Source organism: Megachile rotundata, chromosome 3, assembly GCF_050947335.1.
Source record: "Megachile rotundata isolate GNS110a chromosome 3, iyMegRotu1, whole genome shotgun sequence".
NCBI classification, from domain to species: Eukaryota; Metazoa; Arthropoda; class Insecta; order Hymenoptera; family Megachilidae; genus Megachile; species Megachile rotundata.
In genome coordinates this window covers 21,959,889-21,983,679 of record NC_134985.1, presented here as the reverse complement: position 1 = coordinate 21,983,679, position 23,791 = coordinate 21,959,889, and the positions used below count along the sequence as shown (strand labels likewise).

Here is a 23,791-nt window from a genome sequence, read left to right as displayed (position 1 = left end):
TGAAAGCTCTGATACGATTTAATGAAAGCGCTGCAAGTGACGCTCATGGAGAGCTAAAACCTAATACTTGATTAATGCCGCTAATTACCTGCGTTATTGTGTGCATGGAATTGTTTAATGTGACAACCGTTAAACAAATTCTCGTTAAACTTTAATTTATGCACGCTTCGTTTTTCCAATTTACCTATCCATATGTCAAGCTGTTTTTCAAACAAAGGAATAAAAGGAATTTACGTTTTTGTATCTCGCGTATTTATTGCCATTCGAGTAACGCTAATTAACGTTTTTGTACGAACTCGCTCATATCTGGAAAAAGCAACATTTTTTGGTCATGGACTTCCTCGAGTTTAAAATTTTTGAACGTTCACTAATTTGTAACACGCTGTTAAAGCAAAATTCAAGGCTATGCGATAGGCGATCACAAGAGAGGATTTTTCATAATTTCGTTGATGTTAAAGCATCAAAATGTGAGCAGCGCATTATTTTACGTAGCACATTTGCAAGAGAATGCAGTGAAGGGATTACGTCTTTTCTACGCCACTTCTGTGACTGACACGTGAAAATGAAATTCGTTTGGTAAAAAGCAGCATCGCGGTAATCAATTCGCACAGTGTCGAAAGACTATGGGAACGATGCGTTATGCAAGCGTGTTACGTAATGGAGGTCCTGCTCGCGAGCAAAGTTGACCCGTTCTTACGTAAGACCGATTCTCAAATTTCCGCGTTCCCTGTCTAACAACTTTATTAACAAACCGAAAACAGCTGTGCCTAATAGGGTTCGAATTTCCGAACGAGCCACGAGTTCACCGAGAAGACGTTTGAAAATTTTTGAAGTTCTCGGAGGAAACACTCGTAATCTTCGATCGAAGACCGAGTGTTCCGCTTCGTGTGTCCTACCGCAAGCTCGTCATTGTTTTGAAAGCTCCCGGCGAAAGTACTTTCCTTCTTCGCTCTCGATTGTCCTCGCGAACCGCCACTCGGAGACAATGGTCCCTTCCGGTTAGTCTAACAGTAGGTTAAGCGAGGGTCGGAGATGCTTCAAACGTGTCTCACCTGTTCCTTTCTTCGACGACGAATTCTTCTGCCACGTTCATTATTACCGAAGACGTTTCAAAATTTGATCGAGTAATTCGAAATGAAAAGGAATAATCTGTAATTAATGAACGCGCGTTAGAATGAAAAATAGAGAGTATTTCGTGTCCATTAAACGACAAACGGAACCGAGAACACGGAACGTTCCGTGAGTCGCAGGAAAAGTATTAAATTGATGGACGAGTCAATTACGCGTAACGTTAGGGATAATATTTTTGTTGTCATCGGGATCTGACTGCGTGCCATTTCATGCTACAGAAACAAATTGGTGCGACCTGTAAGTGTCGTCTAGAAGTATTGATCAAAGAGAAGTACTCGAGACGCTGTTTCGTTTGACAAATTGAAATTTATTTAGATTGTTACTTCGCTGCGTTACATTCGAATCGTCGATAACCTCGTTGAAAATTACGGAACGCAAAATACACTCGTTCAATTTAGCGAGCGTTCCGTATTCACTGACTCGAGAATTCGTCCTTTGTAACGCGTTACATGGTTCAAATGATCGCTGACGCTTTCATAAAAATGACCAGCTCGATGAAAGTTCAAGATCTCTTATTCGGCTCAAAAGCGCGGAAACGGTTCAAACTTTCCCAATTTCTCCGCTGTTTACGCTGATTTACGCGAAATCTTCTCGAGGCCAACTTTTCCGCTCTTACTTACATCTTCTCCTTTCCAAGGTCGGAGACTGAAAATTTCCTAAGAAGAAAAATCTTTCGTTCGAAATCCAGCTAATACAATATTCTCTCATTCTGCACGTAATTTTATTCCGAATGTATTTTTCTATTCGATTTAAAATTCCGTATTAATCCGTTTGTTACGTGAACGGTTCGGTGCGTTTAATTAGAAACGGTGAAGTAGACGAGAGATATAAACGGTTCGATCAGTTTGCATACACTGCCCGAAACGTTTAAAGAGGGGATGGAAATAAGAGAAGATACGGGTCCGTGGAAGAGAAGTTAACAGCTGCCAGAAAGCCCGGTCACGGTGGTTTGGTCGATCGTTGGAAACGATCGATCCGAGCCTCTCGTCGCTCTCGAGCCTCTCGACGAACCGGCTCGAGGATCGGACCACTTTCGACGCACAGACCTATCGTTTCGAGGAACGACTGCATCCCTCCATTCTACATTTTCTAATTGCAACGCCGTTATTCGAAAACGTCTTTTCCACTCGCTTTGCGTCTCGAATTTTGATTAGCATCTCGCCTGTGAGCATCGTCTTGTTCGGAAATGAAATTTTCTACAGCGTCGTATTTAAAAATACATCTCGTTACACGCTACTGTGAATTGTCGAAAAAGAACGAGGTTATGCTTCGAAAACTATAAAATGTAGATCGACTGTTTTATTATCTCGCTGCAAGAAATGGCCTCGATTCATCGAATGATCGTGCTTTCGCACAGAAATTCGCTGCGGAGAATGCTTGAAGGAAAACGCGTACTAAAATCGGCACGTGTGCCGTGTAAACAAATTACCGAATGGAACGCGGGGAGTGTAGCCGAGCGAAATCGAGATCCATATTTAAGTAGAACGGCCCATAAAATTAAGGGCGTAACATCGATTCGATTGAACATCTTGGAAACTGATTAATTAAATGTTATCGAGTTTGCGATCGACTTATGTCCGGAACAATCGCTGATCGTTATTCGGTAGAATAAATTTCCGTGGTTCGATATTCGACGGATACCGATTTCTCGGCGCTATATCTAATAATAACAGGGTCGTATAACCTCGTATTACAAGTTCTGGGACATCGCTGCATAAAAGTGCCAAAAAAAGAGCAAAAAAAATATACACACAATTACCAAGCACGCGGAGCAGCAATTGTGCAACCATCTTTTATGCCCGAGCAAATTACACGGCCTGGTAGGCGGCAAAATATGCCAAGATATTCCGGTTGATTTATTAACGGCACGAAATTTCACGATACCGGTACACGGACGAGACACACGCGTTAACGCGCTCGTATTTACAGTCGGCCGAAAATGTTTCCCTACGTCTCGTTAAAATTTATTTAACATTGTCTAGTTATCCAGAAGAAGAAGGAATACGGATTTAAATACGGAAAGTATTTAGGTCGTTGCATATCAAAGGGTCGATTCGGAAAGCTAAAAATTCTAACACGAATCGATGACGTAAAAGTATCGCAAAATTGTTGAACGGCCCTCACGATACAGACAACCCTCTATCCTCCCCTAATTGCAACTTGCTTCGAGCCAACGTTGGATGAGTGTACTAAGCCGTTCGCCATCCACGAATAATTCTATGAATTCCCATTAGACACGTTTGTCACGCGATCCCGCCACGCTAACGCGTTCCGCCTCTAAATTACCCGCCGCGAATTATACACCCGCCTTTCCAGCCTATTTTCCACCCTTTTAGACTGAAACTCTGCTTTGCGAGCAGCACGTGACCGCTCGATATCGACACTGCTGAGAAATTAACTAACCGCGAACCGTGAATTCATTAAATTAGACAATTTCTCCGGCGATTGCTCTCGTTTAATAATGACAAGATTACGTTCGATAATTATCTCGATAATTGTCGCAGCGAAACGAGCGAGAAAAATATATCACATTTTAAGGATTTTTAGAGATTTGAGAAGTCGAGGATTTTGGAACTCGAGGATCTACTGATATGGGAATTTAATATTTGGGGAGCTTGAGACTCGCAAATCTTAATATATTAATAACATTGCTCGATACGATCTTGTAACAATCATTCAACACCAAAATATAGAATTCGAGTTCCCTATACTTACCTCAAATTCCTGTTATTACTCCAATACTACTTTGTAATAATATGGATTTGAGAAGCCCATGTTATACATGTATGTCAAATATAGCATCCGAGTTCGATTCCCGACCCCAGAGTTCTTTTATTAGTTCGTGACAATGCATAATTAAGTAGTACAATTTAGCCGATGAATTATAATAGCAAGATCGAAAGAAATGGTAAAAGTAGAATTGACAATGGTGTGATTAAAGGACGCCCACATTTCCAGTGGCAGTCTCCGTGTTTCGCGGATTCCTACAGTATTTGTCTGTGGGAATCAAACAGTTCCTTTTCGTGCGCGTCGTCGAAAACAATGGAAATATTTCGAGCAACGGCGATCAATGCTCCCTCTGGAAAAAAATGTAGAGTTTCACGGTAGATGGTTTAACGACAAAAGGATCAAACGTTCGCAGCGTGGTTCGTTACATGGACCTCGTGACGAGCGTCGCTTTCTGTCACAAAGGAACAGAGAATCGTCGCGTGAAACATTGAAATCGCGCGTGAAACCGTATCAAATCTGTATCGAACTGCGACCGTTCGCGCGTTCGTATTCTTCGTTAAGACACCTTTCAATTGTCCCGATAATCGTTATCGAGAAAGACATTGAATCGCAATCGCTTTTACGACGCTAACCTTATTAGATAATTTGTAGGTCAGTTATTTAATTAGGTAAGTTCAAACCGGAGGATTTACTCGGGACGTCATTTAATAAGAAATTGATGAGCTTCACGTATGTTCGCGAGAGTAATGGATACCGTAAGATCGCTAATGGCGTTGGAAAGATTTGCCCATTGAACGATGCTGGAATCGCGCAGTGCCGAAGTTGTTTGCTTGTACGCGAGTACATTTGAAATTCAAATGGACAAAGTTAAGGGACACCGAGGTGGGAAACAATTTCCCTAGACGTTACGCAACCTTAATAGGAAGGGGAATCGCGCAAACGCGACTTAACCCCAAATTCCGAGCAATCGCGAACGATAGGGCTCTCGCTCGTTCTTCTATGGCGTAATTCATGTTCTTCGGGCGTTACGTAATTCAGCCAGCAGACATCGATTTAAAGCGAAAGATTTCTCTCCACGATGCTTTGCACATCGAGCATTCGACGAATAACGCTGTAACTTTATTATATCGGTACATGTTCAAAACACCCTACAGACACCGAAAGAACCACGTTACTTCGGTTCTTGTTTCATCTACGTTTCCGTAGCACACACAATTCGGTCAAAACAGTTAATACACCAAACGAACATACAAATAAGAACAGTAAGTGATTGTCTGACTTTTCGCTCGCGATACTACTGTACCTTGTTCGCATTTTCCTTCCTGTACGTTCTCAAAACTCGCAGCGCGTTACGTACGCGCTTTTCACGCGTGTTTTCGTGTTTACCCTTTTTTAGGGTAGGCGACAAACAGAGACATCGAACAAACATACAACAGATAGACAGACAGACAGATAGGTGACGAACACAGAGAAAAGCCTGGCAGTTCGGCGAACCAGCGTGAATCGGCGATACAACGAAGATGAGACTGGCAAGAGATACATGACAACAAGACAACGGTAAAACAGGAAGAAGACAGAATGAGGCAAAACAAAGGGCACACGTAAAGTAGATTGTGCGTGAGAGTGCGTGTTTCGTTGGGAGACTATGGTGGACTCACCCGCCAGCAACCAGGATCATCTGCATGTTGCATGGAGGCGGCCTCTTTGTCGCTTTTTCGCAGAGGGGGCAGTCCGGAGCGGTGAGTCCTCTAGTTTCGCATGCGGTGACAGAACATAGCTATAGAGTGGTAACTAGAGACAAACAGACGGACGGAGAAAGAGAAGAAAAAGAGGAAAGATAGGGTGACCCTGCTTAAAGTATTCTGTTCTTCGACGTTTCTCCGTAAACGAATGAAAAATTCAGCTGTTCGATGTCGAACGTACATGCATATACCAGGCATAGTCAGCGAGCGGTAAATCGAGCCAGAACGCTTTCTGCCGCTCGGGGCTCGGTAAACAGTTGAAAAGCGAACTCGACAGCACCGAGGGTACACTTCGCTCTTCGCTTTCTCGAGGTCATCCCGGGGGCTACCCCCACGAAGGGACTGCAGATTTTCGCCTTCCGAAACTTTGCTGATTCGGAATTACCAACTTTTCGAATTTTTCAACTTTACGACTTTGCCACTTTGGGATACGTGGACCGTCCGACATAGGTATCCTCCTCGACGCGACGACCACGTGTTCTTTTTCTTTAACGGTTAATTCAGTTCAACGAGCGTTTATAAAGTAAAAGCCGTTTCCACAAATCCCTTATGGACTTATGGAGAAAACTTTCAGGCACGTTGGTATATGCGATGTTGTTTTCGACGAACGAGCTTTGCCGCGAGTTTCGCGTCGTTGTCGCTTCTTAAATAAATACTGATTCGAGTTTGAAATACGGTTCAACTTTATAATTTAAGCAGGGTGGAGAAATAGAGGAGAGAAAGATAGACGAATAAGGAAAGAACAATTTTTCAAATATTCGCTAAAGGTGTACGGATATACAGGATGTCCTATTTCAATCGAAAATTCAATGTACTTCGTTGTACGAGAATGAAATTACTAGTTTTCGACGCCTTAACTGTCACCGTCAATTATATCTGGTGAAATATTACGAACTTCTGTAGGTGCCACGCGTTTCGCGAAGGATTACTTACCTGATCACGAATGATCTTACTAACATTAAACAGCTGGAAATATGCGTAGTAGCAACAACGGAACATCGCTACAATAATACTGTAAATTCGCTGACAATAAAATAACTTTGTGGAAGCTATAGCAAGTTTAACGTGGCAGTTTCACTGGAAATTTGTTGACACGCCTAAAGAGTCTTCTGCTTCGAATAACTTGAAATAACAGGTTCTTGGTAAACTGCACTTCTATCTTGAAATATTCAAATCAACGAATACCGTCTCCGAACAAGAACACAAATATTTCCTCGAATAATTTTACACGGAAGAATCTTGATATTCCTGTGATATGTTCTATTAAAAAATATGAAGTTAATCTCCTGATCTCTGTGTACCTTCGTTTAAAAAGTTAAATTAATAGGACACCCTGTATATCAGACTGCTACGCAAGTTCCGCTCTTTTATCTTTCGTACGCAATTAATTTGGAATTGTTCTTGTCAAAGACTGAAAAAGTTAGAAGAAAAGTCGCGAGTTAAATTGCTTCTCGCGGCGTACTTGTTTGAATCGTTATAGCACGAGTCGAAGAAGAAAAATCTTTGCTGTATCTTCGGACAGAACTTACGCAGCAAGCCGACATACATATATTTATAATCTAAGATAATGGCGAAGAGAAAAAGAGTGTGATCGGTAGAAATCGAAACGGAAAGAAGTGGAAGTAAAAGGAGATTCTACGTAGAGTAATAATTACATGTGGCGTAAATCGTGTCGATCGTTCCGTGACAAATCAACCTTGAAATCCGGTGGTTCTCGTCGACCAGCGTGGAAATCGTTCAGGAATTTTGCCAACAAACTTCTCCCGCCAACAAGATCGACCGTTCCCGGATACAAACACACCGATAAAGTTTTACCATTTTTCTGGAGAACCAGAGACCAGCGCGAGAGAATTCTGACGATCAACTTTTCTCTTTACAGAAGGCTTATTCAAAACGGAACACGAATTTTCCGCGGATGAAATTTTCCTCGCCGGTAATGCATACGAATTTCGAGCAGATTTAGAGCTTAATATCCTGAATCGAATTACGATGTTCCGTACTTCGTCGTTTCGTGTTTGATGCGCGAAACTTTCTGTTTACGACGGCCTCAGTAGATTCAGACGTGTCTGGTAAGACGCACGGCAGCACGGATTCTCAAGGGTATTCGCTAAGGTGCCGCTCCAATTTGCTGTTTAGGATTATATTAGTATCGTTTTAGAGATATTTGCGATAGTCTTCTCGTCCTCGATTCCTAACTTGACCTTGAGTTTTTAGGTCACTGGTTACACCCATGCCAGTCGACGCGTTACACGTAATAATCATTTTATTTTTTTATTTGACGTTTACAGCATTCTATTAAATTGTTAATCATTTAACCTTAATCATTACCCCCCTCAAGGACACTGTCTTTGTGACGTATATTACAAATACCTTAGAAATTTTCTTATATAATTATTACCTACTTGAAATTAACAAAACACAATGAAAAGGTTTCATTGTTTAACCTTGAATAAATCGTCCCTGAAGAGGTTAAGAGTTATTCGTCTAGTCTAACGTCACGTAATTTGACCTTGAACGAATAGGTCAGCCCTCGCGAGTGAAGTATTAGCCGTATGAAATCTTTATTTTGAATATTAAAGTTTCAGTTTGCTATTCGGAACGGTTGATGCGATAGCGGTCATAATTTCTTCTTCTTTAGATTAAACGGAATTTATAACGTCAATTACCGGTAATTCCTTAAGGCAATCAACGAGTTAACTATAGGTCCGACGCGATTGTTATTTTCAACGTGTTGATCCGGCCGTGAAAAGCCCGATAACGGAAGAAATACGATCAAGTGGAACAATAGAAGCTCCGATGAGTGGAGAAGCGGAAGGAAACTCTTAAAGTCAAAAATGTTCGAGCGTTGTATCGAACGAGAGGAGAAAGGGAATAACGTTGCGTCGGTAATCGGCTGCAATCGTTCGGAACATAGAGCTTGTTATTTTTAAAAGTTATTTTTAAAAGCGGTGCAAATCCGTGTTCGATTTCGTACACGATCCGAGCTCGACACGCGCGCTTTAATTACGAGGGTCCACCTCGGGTTACAGAAACAGGAAACAAGCAATGAAAGGGACTCTTACGTAAAAGCGTCGCACTCGCGTCACAAAGAACCGATGGGTCAACTTGACACGGAACGATCCATGTGTACTGGTGTGTGCGTTCGTGTACGTGTGTGTGTAAATAGTTAATGGCCGCGTAGCAGCAAAAGAAGTAATAGTAATAGTAGTAATAGTAGTAGTAGTAATAGTAGTAGTAGATAGATAGAGAAAAGAGAAAAGTACAGTGGCTAACTGGCGATGGCCCAGCAGATCGCCGTGGCGGCTCGCACTATTGTACCTTCCCGCATGTTGCGTTTACTACCACGAACCCCCGTGTGTCCCGCGCACGTCCTAGGACAGCCGGTGGTATGTGTGTTATGTATGTGCCACTTACGAATATTCTTGAACCACTGTCACACCGCACACTTCTCTTTCTGTCACTGTTTTCCGTTCACCGGGTCCAGCTTGTTCGATAACGCGCGAAAGCAAAGTTCAGACGAGTCCACGCGATTCGTCCGGGCACGGAGTGCTGCGAGATTAGCAGCGTTACATCGAGGAAAGATTTCGCGTGCTCGTCGCGGAGACTCAGGACAGGTTAGAAAGGTTTCGAGGGCGTGGATTTACGAGTACGGGGGTAAAAGTCCGAAGAGTCGGTTTCGACGGTGCGGTTGACGGCGCTCGGCGGCGCGTCGCGTCGTGTCGTGTCGCGTCGCGACGTCTAGTCGGTTCGGTACGCTTCGTATCGAGCCACGCTCGGCCGTCAGCTGATCGCTCGACCGACTAACTCTGTACCAGCGCCGTGAGTTCACCGAGAGAGAGCGGATCGTTTCGAGGCCGCGTGTCGCGCGCCACTATTGCTCCAAGTGTCCACGCACTTGGTCGGGCACGTTGCTCGAATTTCCGAGCAGACTTCTCGAGAGTATGGCGATCGATCGGCCGACAGACAGAGACAAGACGAGAGAAAGAGTTTGAACGGATATCGAACCGCGACATCGGCCAGTCCCGTTGCTTTCATCGCGTCAGACGAGTCCACCTTCGCCAAGGACGTTCCACGAATTTCGACCGCGGGCTTCTCTCAAGGACGAGCGAACGATTCGACGAGGCGGAAGGGTGCTGCGAGGTTAGGTGCCGTGTAACAGGAAGGATGGCCCATGGACGGCGCGGGCCGCGGAGCGCGGGGCTCGCGGAACTCCGATAAAGCACGCGGTCACGCAATCATCGTTTAATAGCAGGCCAGGACACGAGAGGCTCGGTCCTCGTCCTCGATTTAACGCGGGTTAACGAACACGCGTCGCGAATCGAACGGAAGAAATAAATCGTAGCTCTGCCACGCGGTTGCACCTCCGGACGATTCACGGGGAATCCCTGCCCTTTCTCTCGGTTTCTCCCTCTCCCGGAGTCGCCGTAACACTGCCACGCGTGAACCGCCTTAATTCCTAGCCCGCGTCGAGTTAGACGGGTCCACTTTGGCGCCGCGCGGTCCTCCCGAATCCTCGCGAGTACGAGAGGTTAGAACACGGTGAAAGAGGATCCGAGAGGGGAGGGCGAGAGGAAACGTGGCCACGGGAGTGAGACGGGAAGCATAACGAGCACCAACACTGTCGTCGCGCACAGACACAGGACACGGGTTAATTCGATCGCGAGCCACCGGTGGCTCGGTGCTGGCCTCTCCGAATCTCGCCTCGCCTCCGAACGATCACGTTTGCCCGCGTTTCGTAGGTTTCTGAATCGTCGGAGCCGGATGTGCGTGTCGCGAGACTCCTGTGGCTACCAGAAAAGGACGGAACGACGGTAACGAAGGGAAGGGATAAGAGGCGTGGAGAGGGCGATCGCGAGCGTGGAGAGGGTAACAGACGGCAAGAGGGAGAAAAAATGCGGAAGGAAGCGGAAGAAACGTTAGGAAAGGAGAACGAAGCGGCGAACCGTGGTGAAGAAGAGGAGGAAGAAGAAGAAGCGGAGGAACGAGAGAAAACGCGGTTTCCTCGACAAAACGAGTCGCGGGTGTTTGCGCGGCAACGAGAGGTTCGCGTACGAGACGCGGTTCCGAGGTGTTTGCGCGACGACGGGCGCGGGCACGGGCACGGACACGGACAGACAGAGAGACGCAGTTAGGTTGGACAGAGCGGTAAAGGACGCGCTGGAGGTGCCAGGCTTGCTGCTTGGGACCGCCACGGCGTCGCTCGATGGCGCCACGGTCGTCGCGAAATATCTCGCTTTCTCCTTCGCTCTGCCTACCACCCTTTATCCCTACCCGCTCCATCGCTAGTTTTCGCGTCTCGTCTTCGTCGAGGCGATAGCCCCGTCTCGCTCGGTCAGCAGCCGCGAAGAGGGGAGGAGGGTGGGGTTTAGTTGGGCGGGCAACGCGTGTGGCTCGTTCGCCGAGTCCACGACAGGGCACGGCAGGGCACGGCACGGCACGCTCTCGTTCGTGGTTCCGTGTCGAGAACGGCTCTGTTCGCGTTTGTATACGAGCAAACGGGTTTGTGCGCGGCTATGGCTGCGCCCGTCGACGTACGCTATGAACGCCAGGGTGAAATTGCCCACCCAAACCCCATCCTCCGATGCTGCCCACCACCCCCGCGATGCTGCTGCTGCTACTGCCGCTGCTGCTACTGCTGCTGCTGCTCGTGCGTGGGCTTCCGAAGTCGATATCTAGCCACACCGCCGACTCCGCTATTATCCTCCAACACCTTCGAACCTTATTTCAGGATTTCCGCGTGTTCTTACCACGCTTTTTCTATCCTCCTCGCGAACATGGCCATTCCGAGGCCGAACACTCGCCGTGAATGGCACAGGTAGAGCGGTGATTGGGGAGGGTCGGGGATGCTCTTCGAGGACAGCGGAGGGGATACGGAATGAATGGACGATACGGGGTTGGTCCAAGATGGATGCTCCTTCGATAAGTCGGAACGTGCTCGTTCGACGGAATTGGAAATAACATCGATCGTTCAAGGGAAATCGATAGAGAATCAAATTGCTAAGTCACTGCCGGTGAAATATAAAAGATACTAGATTAGAATTCCTCAACGGCTGTAATTCGATACTTTCTTTCATAACTTTTGTGTCGTGTATTAAAATCCATCTTCTGAAGAAACAAACTGAAAGAAATCGTTGACTTTTTGGGAGCGACACCCGTTTACTCTCGATAGCGAACATTGCCAACAGGCGTTAAGAGAAATATTTGGAGCCAATAGTGCCTTCGAAAGCATGGCAACAGTTCGTTTGCTATTCTCCTGCCAATTGGATTCGAAAGCGGAAGTGAATTAGTACATCAGCTGGCACTGTGGGAACAGCCGAACTCGGTACGACACGGGATGATATAAATTATCAAGGATTTTAACCCTCGAACGTCGGGAGTCGAATCAATTGTTACCCGCGGCTGTCAAGCTCTGAATATTTCACGACGGTTTAGAGCGACCATACACTGCAGATTTTTTATCGGCCGATAGTTTGATTCGTTCTTCTAAAATTAAACTCTTACCACCGGATTTGTAAGCTTTTTCCGAATGGAACAAGACCAAACACGCCACGCTTCGAATCGTTTATATGGAAGAAAATTACGGTCGACAAAAAAACTGCTGCGTTTACTAAGATTACTGGGCGAAAAATGCTATCGAACGAAGTAGAATAAGAATGCTAACGAATTCGATCTCTCTCGCGATTCGTTTAGTGCGCATATTTGAAATAAATTCTTCCGAGGAGAGGTTGGCGAGAATGGTTCGTGCAAGTTTCGAGACGCGATGGCTCGATAAGAAGGGACGAAGCAATTTTTCTCGAACGGCCGTTATTCACCTTAACGGCGAACTGCTTGAAGAATCGTTCCGGTGATAATGCACCGTCTCGACCGACTACAGAAACCTCGAATTATATTTCCTTTCGCTTTAACCTTTTGTCCGATAGTCCGATCGTTGGCGGAACGAGAGCGTGCAAGTAGTAGAGCGCGTGATTAGTCAGACGTCGAGATTGACCGAGCGTGAAACGAGCCTTGGTCAACTTTCATCCAAACTATTATATTTCATGGCTAAATCCCGATGAATACTGTTTTCTGTGATTGATTAAAACATGTTCCGTGTACAACTCTTCCTCTCCTCTATCGTTTAATCTAACGACGATACATTACGGATTCAATTTTCCACTTTAGTCAATTTAATTACAACATCGATGCATCGAGAAGCTTTTCAAATGACTGCTGCAGGTTCATTTCGTTATAATGTTCTTAAGAGGAGTAGGAAGATTTTATTTATCAATTATGACGTTCTGACTCAATTGTGCTGTAACAATAGTAATATAAATAACACTGGAAATGTATAAAGGATGTATATTCTACTGCACCCCGAATGTTTATAATTCATACTACAGCGCGTCTGACTATACACAACTGTCACTACTGTGACAGTTGACGTCTGATCATCAAACCTTGCTTCCTTCTCTACTGCGTTTGTAGGAGCTATAGGTTTCGTGCAATTAGAAGTAAATTACTGAACAGTAGATGCATTACGTAAATATATGTCGAAAAAAGTTAGCAATTAGGAACAGTGAAGAGAAATCCCGTCCCTTGAAACTTCGATACACGTATCATCCGCTGAACTTATATAGACACAGTCGGAAGGGAAAAACGGAGAATATTTATCGAATTCCATTCGGTCGCGTATCGAGATCTCCGATATTGATGATAACAACGCCGAACCAGCAGGAATCTAGGACGCGTGAAAATCTTTTATCTGCACTGACCCAGACCTAATTTAGGATCGTCGGTAATCAGAGCCCTGTACACGTTGGCCTCGGTGGATAGCACGGTTTAACGCTAACAGCCCTCTCATCTACCTCGGCGAAATGATCGATAGTCGACTAATCGACAGCTACGAAATCGTTTCGATCATCCTGACTAGACGAACAGGAGCGGCAATTTTCGAGCCCATCGCGGCTCCAGATTCTCGCCATCGAGCCTAGACTAAACGCGTGTCTCGTAATTCCCAACGCAACTGACCGTAATATCGTTTGACCTAATCGAGTGATCTCGATGCTCGTTCGGCGTGCCTTGGCCGTACTCGATGATTAACGACGTTCCTTGTGTGTATATCGGGCCTGCTCGACTGCTACTTCCTGGGTAACGGCTACGTATCGTTACCCGGGGACAGGATCTTGGCTAGAACCAAAGGCGATTGTAAACACGGCGTTGCAAATCACTGAAGTTCCTCGGCTTTGCAGGTTAGTATCCGTGCTAACCGTAATATAAGGACGGAGCAGGGTAAGATTCCCTCAGGAAGTCCACATCCCTGCTAAAAAACGACTCGCTACTCGCGTAATGCTCGAGAGTTATCGAGTTATAAACATATCTATGATATCTATAGGGGAGCGTCCCCGGTGGGTCGAATTCAAGAATTTCGCAATTCCAATCCTTGAATTTGAACTTTGCTATAGCGTGGCGAAAGGGATCGGAAACCATCGAGAGCGCCACCTAGTGGAAAGCTCTTGAAACCCGATGAACGCTTGCAAGCTCCCTGTAAGCTTTCGACGTTATGTTCCAGAAATCCTCCATATCCTGTATAGGTATCTGACTTATCAACGCAGCACCAATTCGAGAAGCTTCCGAGGAAACGTGTTACGCAGTTTCCTTTTCGTTAGAATCTATTATATTACATCTATTAAGTTCAGACCTTGCTTCTCCAAATTTTGAAGGATGTATTGTATTTCGCCTTAAAAGATATATTCAGCTTTGACGCATAGAAATTCCAACAAAGCCATCGAATAATTCTATAGGCTTGTATTACCGATTGATTCTATTCATTGATTTAAATAATCGGCATATTGTAGAAAATTGGAGCGTAAAATGGATAGGGAGTACGAAGGTTAAGTAGTACACTTATCAAATTATATATAATTGTGGATATGTAGAAACGGGAATTGGAAATTCAAATTGAATATAATTGAATTACAAATTTATCGTTCGACACACTGTGGACGGCACAAGAAATCGATGCTTCGAGTATTCCGTTAAAACGGCAGAATTTCTACCGCAAAACACTTAATTAATTGCTCGGTACATATTATTGCGATTCGAGAGAAACGTTTCATTCTAGATACGACCACCTAATAATGAAGTTTCTAATTGAAATCACTTACACCGAGAGTGGTTACGGAAGTCAAGAGCTACTTATAATCAATGTAGTTACCCAACTCGAGATCTACTTATAATTGCCATTTAATTACTTCTACACATCCTACGCACACTTCGAAAGCCCGACAACTATCTAATGGATAAAACCAAGACAGATTTTGACTAATACCACGGGAATAGGAAAATATTTTTCTACTATTTTTACAAAATAAAATAGCCTGCTGTTTTCGACGAGAAAACTTGTAACTAGTATTCTTCGCGGTTATTTAATAATATATTTTAGATACGAGCATTTTTAGCATTATAGGGAGTAAACGGTAAAAAAATTCCACCCCTAATCGAAGCAGGAGCGACCAAGCGATACGAGAATGGGGTAGAAAATGAATATTAAAGTCAGAAAGCGTGCAGCTTTAAGTTACTGTCACCGCTTTTTGCGTCGTGGTCGGTGGTCACCCTGACCTCCGCCCGGAAGTATCACCAACGCGACCAATAATCTCTCGATCCACATCGTCATCTTCTCCGGAACATTACAACCGTTCCAGTAGGTACTGTTTGCCAAGACATCGCGTTAATGACTTTCGTGCAAACAGCATCTCGCATCGGGTCCTAAATTAAGAGAGGAATCCTTAGACGTTCAACGACCATCTCTCTTTTTTCCGTAATCAACAAGGACGATTTGTTCGTCCGCGTAATCGTATTAATTAACCTTTCACGTTTTAACCCTTAACGATCTGATCCGTTCGTAACGTCGGATTTTGATCGTTTGCTCATTCCGCTTTCCGTTTTAATGTCGATGCTAATGGTAATCCTCCCGCGAACTTCCATTCTTTTATATTACAATTACTGCGAAGATCCGCGATTGTAACCGTGTTTGACCCGATTCTACTTCACGGAGTCGAATAAAACTTTCTCGAAGGGAACGTTACTTCCTTTTACTTCGTCTGTAGAGCAAATTCGAAATATCCCCTTAACCTACAATTTTCTAGTCTGTCGTGTCAGGCACAAATTATTACTACAACGTGAAAACGAATAATAAAAGTTAAAAAATTTTATTCAATGGACGATGACTGTGAAGATTATAATTAGAACCCAAAATTCAATTGCGATAAAAATACGAGTCTGGTTTATCGAGTACGAAGTTCGCGTCACGAGTGTGATGTTGTAGGGCAAAGGGATATTGCGAAACAATCTGCAGGAGCAATTATTAGTAGGAACGAAATGTTTCGTCACAGTAGTCGATAATCATTAGCCAGAGAACGCAACGTCCGTGAAAGTGGTAAAAATCCTGGTAACCTGGTTTCGTTTTATAAAGTTTCGCGAAGAAAGAAGACAGCGACCAGGAAAGCCAATTAACGGTGGAAATGAGCATTCGACACGGTGGTAACGGGATTCCAGAAATCGAAAGCAGTCAGACCGCAAAGGGTTAATCTAGTCGACTAACGAGCTATTTCTGTCCCGGTACGGTTCATTTCGAGAAACAGACTTTATTTGTCCGTGTATCGTAATTCGAGCGCGGCCACTCGGGACCGCGTCTCAACTTGCCTTCTCAATTTTTCATCGCGAGGAACTCGATCGCACCACTAATCACAACGAAACGATACGTATCCTGTTCCCTGTGCTCGCGAGCGATGACAGAATTCAATTTTTCTGTCATTTTTTGCTTTGTCGCGTCCAATTGATGTCATAGACGTCCGAGCGATGAACAGATTGAAACGCTTGGCGATTTCATGCGCCGTAATCTCACGCCCCGTAATTCCCGCGTCAAAATCTCGCGCGCCGTAATTTCTCGCTAGGTATATAATATGGTTGCGTTGCTACGTACTTTACCTAACAGATACCGCATCCTCCACGGCAATATAACGAGAGTCAATTTTATCTATGTCATACGCTACTTATAATTTACCGAGTGATGATTTCGAAATTATAGAAACTTTCAATAAATAAACTTTCGAATGCGATATAATAATTTTGAGATCACATCTCGTATTCAACGCACAGACGTCAAATACATCAACCGGACGTTATCAAAAGAGAAAGAGAATTTATTTTCGTCCAACATTTTTAAGCTAGGGGTGTCGTAATCTAGCAACACTCTTTTGGGTCTGAAATTTTCTCAACATTTTCTGCCAATCTTAGCATGCTTCATCGACCCGCTCGAGTACATGCGAACCCCCGACGATCGCAAAAGGTGCAGCATGAGTGCTCTTGGGAATCGAAGGTAATCGCGAAACGAGTCGAAAAGTGCTAGAAAAAAAAATCCCAACATACACGGAGCACTAGCGAAAATATCCTTAATAAGATTCGAGACTTTGTACATATTATTTACCCAACCGTTTTAACGCTTAAATTAAACTGTCGTTGTTCCATATTTAACAATTTATCGATCTTCTCGAGTTCGAAATTTGAACGAGAGGAAAGTCCATGAATCTTATTAATTCGAATAGCCCGATGTTAAATCGTGAAACATTTTCCAAATGTAGCTAGCTGAAGCGTGGTGTACTTACACGTAGAGCGCGCTCGATACGAAAACCGTCAGAACCAGGGAATACGGTAAACAGATGTAACAGATGCCGACGGTACGTAGAATGAAGTTGCTGACAAGCATCAGAATTATCGAATGGATTAACAGTGATCCTAAACCCATATCACACTACCAACTCATTGTAGTCGGGCTCACACAGAAATCCACGATATCATTCCACTAGTTTGCGAAGTCTGATTACACAAAACTATGCGTCGTGCATCGTTAACTGTTAACCGTAAAGAGTTCGAGGGAGCGGGCCCCGATACACGCGGATCGTTTGTCGATACGCGAACCGTGACAGATCTTCACCAGCGACCAACTGAAGCCGTGCATTCGTCAAACCGCTAAGTATCGTGTCTGCAATGAGTCGAAGAGGTAGTATTGGCCTGTATATTTCAGTGACGTACCCATTCTACTTCTGTCTTCAGACGCTAGGTTCGGAAATCGCTAGGAAAAATTTCATTATTCTTCGTTGCAGATAGATTCACCTAGTTCCCTATAGTATTACTCTCCTAGATGTAGGTACCTGGATCATTAGATGTACTCGTAGATCCTTGGATCACTGTACTTAGGACCTTGTACCCGTAAATATCTGTATCCTTAGATTCTTATAGGTCCCTAGATCGTTGGATACCTTTCAAAGCCCTTATATCCTTAGACTACTGTACCCATCTCTATAGATGTCAACAGTCCTACATCCATACACTCTCAACTGCCTACATTTCTGAACCCCTAAATCTCTATATTCCAATATCGTAGTATCACATCCCTAAATTAACAATAATAAATTTCAATATCTCAGTATACCCGTAATTCATAAATGAATGCTTGAGAAATGGCAGTTCAGACAATAGAATAATTTCACTTTCAGTGAAATTGAACGGAAGAGAGGGGGCCAAAGGCAAGCAGAGACGTGCCTGATCGAGAGGCAACGGTTTACAACACAAACGGTTAAAAGGCTTCAGAAAGCTTGTAACAACTGAGAAGAAATACCACTGGCTGAATGAAAGATCGCGTTAAAATATGGACTTGTGTGAAATATGCTTAGGTAACGCTGAATTAGGGTTTCGCTATCGTTCATGTCTCGCCTTGACTCGAAATTAGCATCAATGACCAATCAATTACGATTTACACCTACAAAATGGCATTTCCAACCTACAGACACCCAATGTATTAATAACTTGTAAATGTCGCAGTGAAAGCGGGTATTCATTGTCAGACAAATACCACTGGAATTTAATGATAAATATCATTAAGGTTAATAATAACTATTAAGTGATTACAAAGCCTCTATTAAGACGTCGAAGAGCACAATACAAATTTGAACGCTGTACAGATCTCGAGGATGTCTGAGGCGCACAAAAGATGTCTTTCAATTTCAACAAAAGGAAACAATCCCTTTCCTCGATGAATAGGAATATTGTTCTTTTCACTGCTATCTCTGTCAAGATTCCAAATGTAATACATTAAGATCGTACAAGAAAAAGATAAAATGAATGGGTACTAAAACGGTGCAATGTAAGTTGCACCGATCGATGCAGTTTATAAATGGTTATCTGTATCGGCCAATTTAGTGTCGTTAAATGCAAAGAGCCCCTAAGCCGATCTCTAGGGTACTTCGATTTGCGCGATCGAGATATGGGAAATATTTGCTTAAGCCGACGTTATTTGGCTTCCCGTATCAATAATTGCACTGGCTTCCACATTACGCTCGCTCGACGTAAGATAATTTCTTCTCGGAACGTAATTCGAAATCTGTTATTTGATGACGTACAAGTACCTTAAAATAGTACTTGTCGCATATCAATTTCAAATTAGAACTCGATCACAGCCGAGTGTCATCAACGCGATAAAGAAATTTTCAAATTATTTTTCACGAAGACGCGTGGTGGAAAAGTAAAAATTATTTCTGAACTAGAACAAGCTTCCTTCTCGTGTCCATAAAACTGGATTAATTAAAGCATAAAAGTATTTCATTTCACAAAATACTTATCCTTTTTTATCCTGTTCTTGCGAACAATATTTCAATTTTTCCCGTAATATTTCAACCATTCAGCCTTTTATTGTAGTCAGCTAACATTTGTACTTTCGATAAAACGTGCTCGCGTATTTTTCAATTATATTATAATACGAATATCGTTCCTACATTTTATACAAGAAAGATTTCTCTTTTACGTGAACGATATAAATTTACATGAAATCGAACCGTATCGGAAATGGAAATTCTCTTGAACATTAACGCACAGGAAAAATATAACGACTCGCAATTCGCGCGAAATATTCGTCAGCCTTCTGTCGTCGCCGTTCCAGCAACTTTCGACGATTTCTCGGCGCGTAAATTCATACTCGTTAACCCTCAAAAATCAACCACGTCGAAACACACGTGCACATTGTATATAGAAAAACAACTCATGCAATGTTTCGTGGCGGCGAACGATTAAAACCGTCTCGGTGCAACGAACGCGAAAAGGAGGTGTTATTGTCGGATATATATGCTCTCGCTTTTATTTCCTTTTTTTACACATAGTAGAACATTGCACTGAGAGAAACACCTACCTTAACTGTGCTCGCACTTTTCCAATTACAACGTTCAATTCTTATTTCTCTTCGAATTTTCAGCGTAACGAATTATAAGCAATTTTCCAGCCATTTATTCGACCGTTCTGCCTTCGATTGGACAACGTTCCTTTAATTACGGCAGTTACCCGAGGATCGCAAGGTAATTTAAATCTTTATTAGGACAGGAGATATTTAACGAAACTAAATAAACGTCGATCGTTAAATCTAAGGGCGTTAGATCGCAGCACGCGCATATTTCAAAAATGTCGAAACGATGAAATTTGACAAAAGATAATAGAAGATAAAATAGTCACGATCGAAGCGTCAATAAAACGATTCCTGTTACAAAACCGATAGCAATAAAGTATAGTCGGTTTACGGCAACGAAGAGACGGAAAAAGAAAAGCGAGAATAAACCGCATATTTCAATCGTTCATTCGATCGCGAAATCGCGCACGATTTAACGCCGAAACAAATCCAGGAACGTATCCTCGATCTGTCATTCGACGGCTGAAATTGAAATCTCACCGATTTATTCGTCGTCTGGCCGTGTCGCTACAGTTTCCAATGGTGATTCGCGATATCGCTATGGGAACGTTACGGGGAAACGATTTCTCTCAGCACACGGGTGTAAGGACGAGAGATGGAAGAGGATGAATCCGGGGCCGTTTCGATTCCGATTTCCTGCGTTCCCTCGCACAATTCTCGAGCGGAAGGCAATTTCTTTCAGGTCGACACATCGAACAAAGCATTCCGGGTATTTTGCCGCGAAAATGGAATAAAGGGACGGAGGGACAAGTGGGTCGGAATACGTAACGTTTCTTCTTTGGTTCACGCCAATAATTGAGAGTGCGTGAAAGCTTTATCGTCCAAGGTGCAAGGCTCTTCATTCCATTCCATTCCATTCCATTCCATTCCATTGCATCGCATTCCAAGCTTCGATCGAAAGCATCGGGACGAGCGATGAGACCCAATGTGTGTTTATTATTATTTTTTGTTTCTTTATTTATTCTTTTTTTTATATATATTAACAATTGTATGTATGCGATTCGTCGTTGCGCTTGTCCGAGGACACGATCGTTGGTTCGATGAAAACCAACGGGTGGACGTCGACATTTCGAAGGGACCCCGTGCAAAGAGGTTGCGTTTATTATTTATTTTACAGTTTCGTTCGATCGTCATCGCATTTCGGTGTCGGGGATACAACCAGTAAGAAGCGGTCCAACATCGAACATCGCAAGCTTGTGTGTGTTTTTTAATGCCTCGTGCTGACAGATATATGTCGGGAGATGTCGGGGAGGTCTGTGTCCGGCGCCCAAGATCACCCAACGTGTGGAACATACAAAGCCTCTGTGAACATTGTGCATTCGCTGTCAGTGGAAGCTGCTGCGCGTGAAAAAAGGCTCGCCAGAACGCCGTCTTCCGGATTGGGACAGGTTTAGGGGCAAGGACAGTGCTGCTCACTCGAACACCTCCTCTGCATGCGTTTCTCTCCGTTTTCGTTTAAAAGTAAACGAGAGCGGAGAGCGTGAAAATTTGAAACGAGGAAGATATAAGTAGATCTTAAAGGTCATCGTAAAGCGGTCCAGGTGACGTTATTAGGACCCACGAGTATGAGAATTTAGAGAAAGGAGGCACGAGGTTCCAAAGAACTCCCATAGACAGCGTTAGCGTAGTGTGGTCCATGGGAGGGACGCATTCAGGATCCAATTTCGACGACGAAACGTAGAGGGATCCTAAGGACTCCCGTGGATAACGCTACGAGAACGCGATCCACGAGACAAGTTAAGATCCCCACTCGCTTTGAATCTCTGACTCGGAATTTCTAGCAAGTGTATGTAAGCACGCGTATGTACAAGTGGAAGGCGAGTGGAGAAGGAGCTTCGCGGAAACTCCTGTAGACAGCACCACCTCGAATCGGAGGGGTCCGCGACATACTTTTTGCATCTCTCCAACGTACCCATGAACCTCACTCGCGGTGTTCGTAGCAGAGGAGTTTAGCTCTTAAAGCTCCCGTGAACAGCACCGTACTAAGGGTATAGATCATGCTTCCTTGGAATTCATCGTGCTTTTTATTCAGCGCCCTCGAGATCGTCGTCAATGAACATCTAACTTTGCGGCTCTGTAGCGATCGATCAACGAATATTTGTTTCACCGATATTAACCTTTGAGTTTAATATTCATCGAACGGACTTTCCCAACTTGTTGATCACAGCTGGGTTAACACTTTGATGGCCGACAGTTTCATGGAATTTACGAAACTTTTGTAATTTTGCGTGTCGTTTTCCATACAAACAGAGCTTATCACGTTCGAGAACACGATCCAAATAACGAGGGACAAGAAAGGCTCCCAAGAAATTTCGAACGATCGGACTGCATAGATAGGGTCGCTATCGCGAAACGTCCGTTTGCGAATCGATAAGCGAATTTACAATGGCTGTGAACACACACGGGAAAGTACGTGACCGATTCGCATAACGGGTACATCAACGTATTTCCCCGCGGCGTTTTCTTCGAAGCGTAATTGTTGTATCGAACACGACGACATTTCCACGTACGTTAGCGATTCTCGAGGGCAACACGCTCGAATCTTTCCTCGGTGGGAGCGGAATGGACGCGAGTAGAGCCGCGTAAATTATTCAAGGAAACCAGTTATAGCGTATCAACAACCACCGCTCGACGAGCGATTCCGGTCGGATATCTCGATCTAGAGATTGTTCCGAGCGGAAGATCCGTTCTACTCGCGGACACTGGAGGAACAGGAGGGTTGCAGCACCGGGTAACGAGGCAGAACATGAAAACAAGGTATAGGCGGGTAAAATGTCCGCGAAGCGAGTCACGCGACTTGACCGGCTCGCGATACCGTATACGGGCGAAGGAAGAAGTCAAATCGTGGAGCATGTAGCAAGAGAAACGGGGGTACTCCAATGATGTATCTACCGTGATAGAATCTTGCAGGAAACGGTTTGGTAGTTCGATCAACGACGATGCTATATTATGGCGGGAACTGGGTTCGCCTATGGTCGTTAAAATTTTGGTTGCTTCGATACATGCTTAACCCCGATTCTTTTCTACATGCCCTAATAGTACGAAACCGACGGTGTTTCGTAGAGGTGAAGCAGGCAAGCCAGCCAAATCGGTCGATTCGGCTTCGCGAACCGACGAACAGGTGAAAACGGCGAGGTGAACACGTACGGAATAAAAAAGTCCGTCGTAAACGGATAATGAAAACATAAGAGAAAAAAATAGAGAGCTTAAAGATAGCGAGAGAAACTCACCGTCTCGTCTTAACGCGACGATAACGGCGATAGTCGGCGTTCACGTCGTTGGGGTCGAAGCCCCTTCGATGCTTAGGCGGCGAGGGCATGGTGGTGGCAGTCTTGGTACCGTTTGACAACGCGTTCGGCGACGCGCCAGTGGTCGCGTTGTTGTTGGTGTTGCTGTTGTTGTTGTCGATCAGAGGGCAGCTGTTGTCCACGATGTGCAACGAGGCGAGAGGCGGCGGCGAAGGTGGTAGCTGGGCGGGGACGAGGCCAGATGCCGAGATCGCGCGTTCCGGAGTCGAGTGACACCGACAGCTCGGTGTCGTTGGCGCTGTTGGCTCGCCGATTACGAGGGTCCGATCCCCGTGACCGACGTGGCTCTTTGGCACCGCGTTCAGCTCGTGCCTGCTAACCCTACCGGCTCCCGGCCCACCCATTCAAATCCTCGATTGTCGCCCGTTCACTCCACCTCTCTCGCTCTGCCTCCGTGGTTGCCCCTGCCGCTCCTCTCGCTACCACGATCACTCTCTGGCTCTCCCTCCGACTATCCGATCCTCGATTTATCTCTCAAGCTACGGCTCGAAACTCTTCCGGATACCTCGGTGTCCTGTCCGCTCGCGGTTCCAAGTCCCGTCCGATATCCTGCGGACGCGGCACACGCGATCACGGGACGAAGAAGAAGCTCGTGGCTCGGGCCACGACCC

General features: G+C 44.6%; 2 protein-coding genes across 10 annotated transcripts in view; both read right to left on the bottom strand.

Moving 5' to 3' along the window:
* The window catches only part of shaker (potassium voltage-gated channel protein Shaker), a 161,165-nt gene that overhangs the window by 84,230 nt on the left and 53,144 nt on the right, over nt 1–23,791 (bottom strand). Inside the window, exons 1-2 of one of the 9 annotated variants that reach the window (XM_076529927.1) lie at nt 9,018–10,633; nt 5,520–5,609 (exon numbers count right to left, since the gene is read on the bottom strand). The exons of 5 other annotated variants lie outside the window; for them this stretch is intronic. In XM_076529927.1, coding sequence (XP_076386042.1) covers nt 5,520–5,545 — 26 coding nt within the window. In that variant the 5' untranslated portion in view covers nt 5,546–5,609; nt 9,018–10,633. Of the gene's footprint in view, nt 1–5,519; nt 5,610–8,866; nt 10,634–17,245; nt 17,465–23,791 lie in introns of those variants that run through there. 3 more of the 9 variants (XM_012297648.2, XM_076529926.1, XM_076529923.1) reach the window with 3 other exon arrangements.
* LOC105664189 (uncharacterized) lies at nt 19,725–23,729 on the bottom strand. Its single transcript, XM_012297646.2, has 2 exons — nt 23,103–23,729; nt 19,725–21,174 (listed from the first exon to the last, which is right to left on the bottom strand). The coding sequence occupies exons 1-2, from the start codon at nt 23,522–23,524 to the stop codon at nt 21,003–21,005; spliced, it is 594 nt and encodes a 197-aa protein (XP_012153036.2). The 5' UTR covers nt 23,525–23,729; the 3' UTR covers nt 19,725–21,002.

Bases quoted from the DNA above. Each gene is read 5' to 3' on its own strand.
- LOC105664189 (XM_012297646.2), bottom strand. From the start codon at position 23,524: ATGGGTGGGCCGGGAGCCGGTAGGGTTAGCAGGCACGAGCTGAACGCG. The intron at 21,175-23,102 runs GTGAGTTTCTCT...CAATGTTCACAG, and splicing joins CGTCGCGTTAAGACGAGACG to AGGCTTTGTATGTTCCACAC.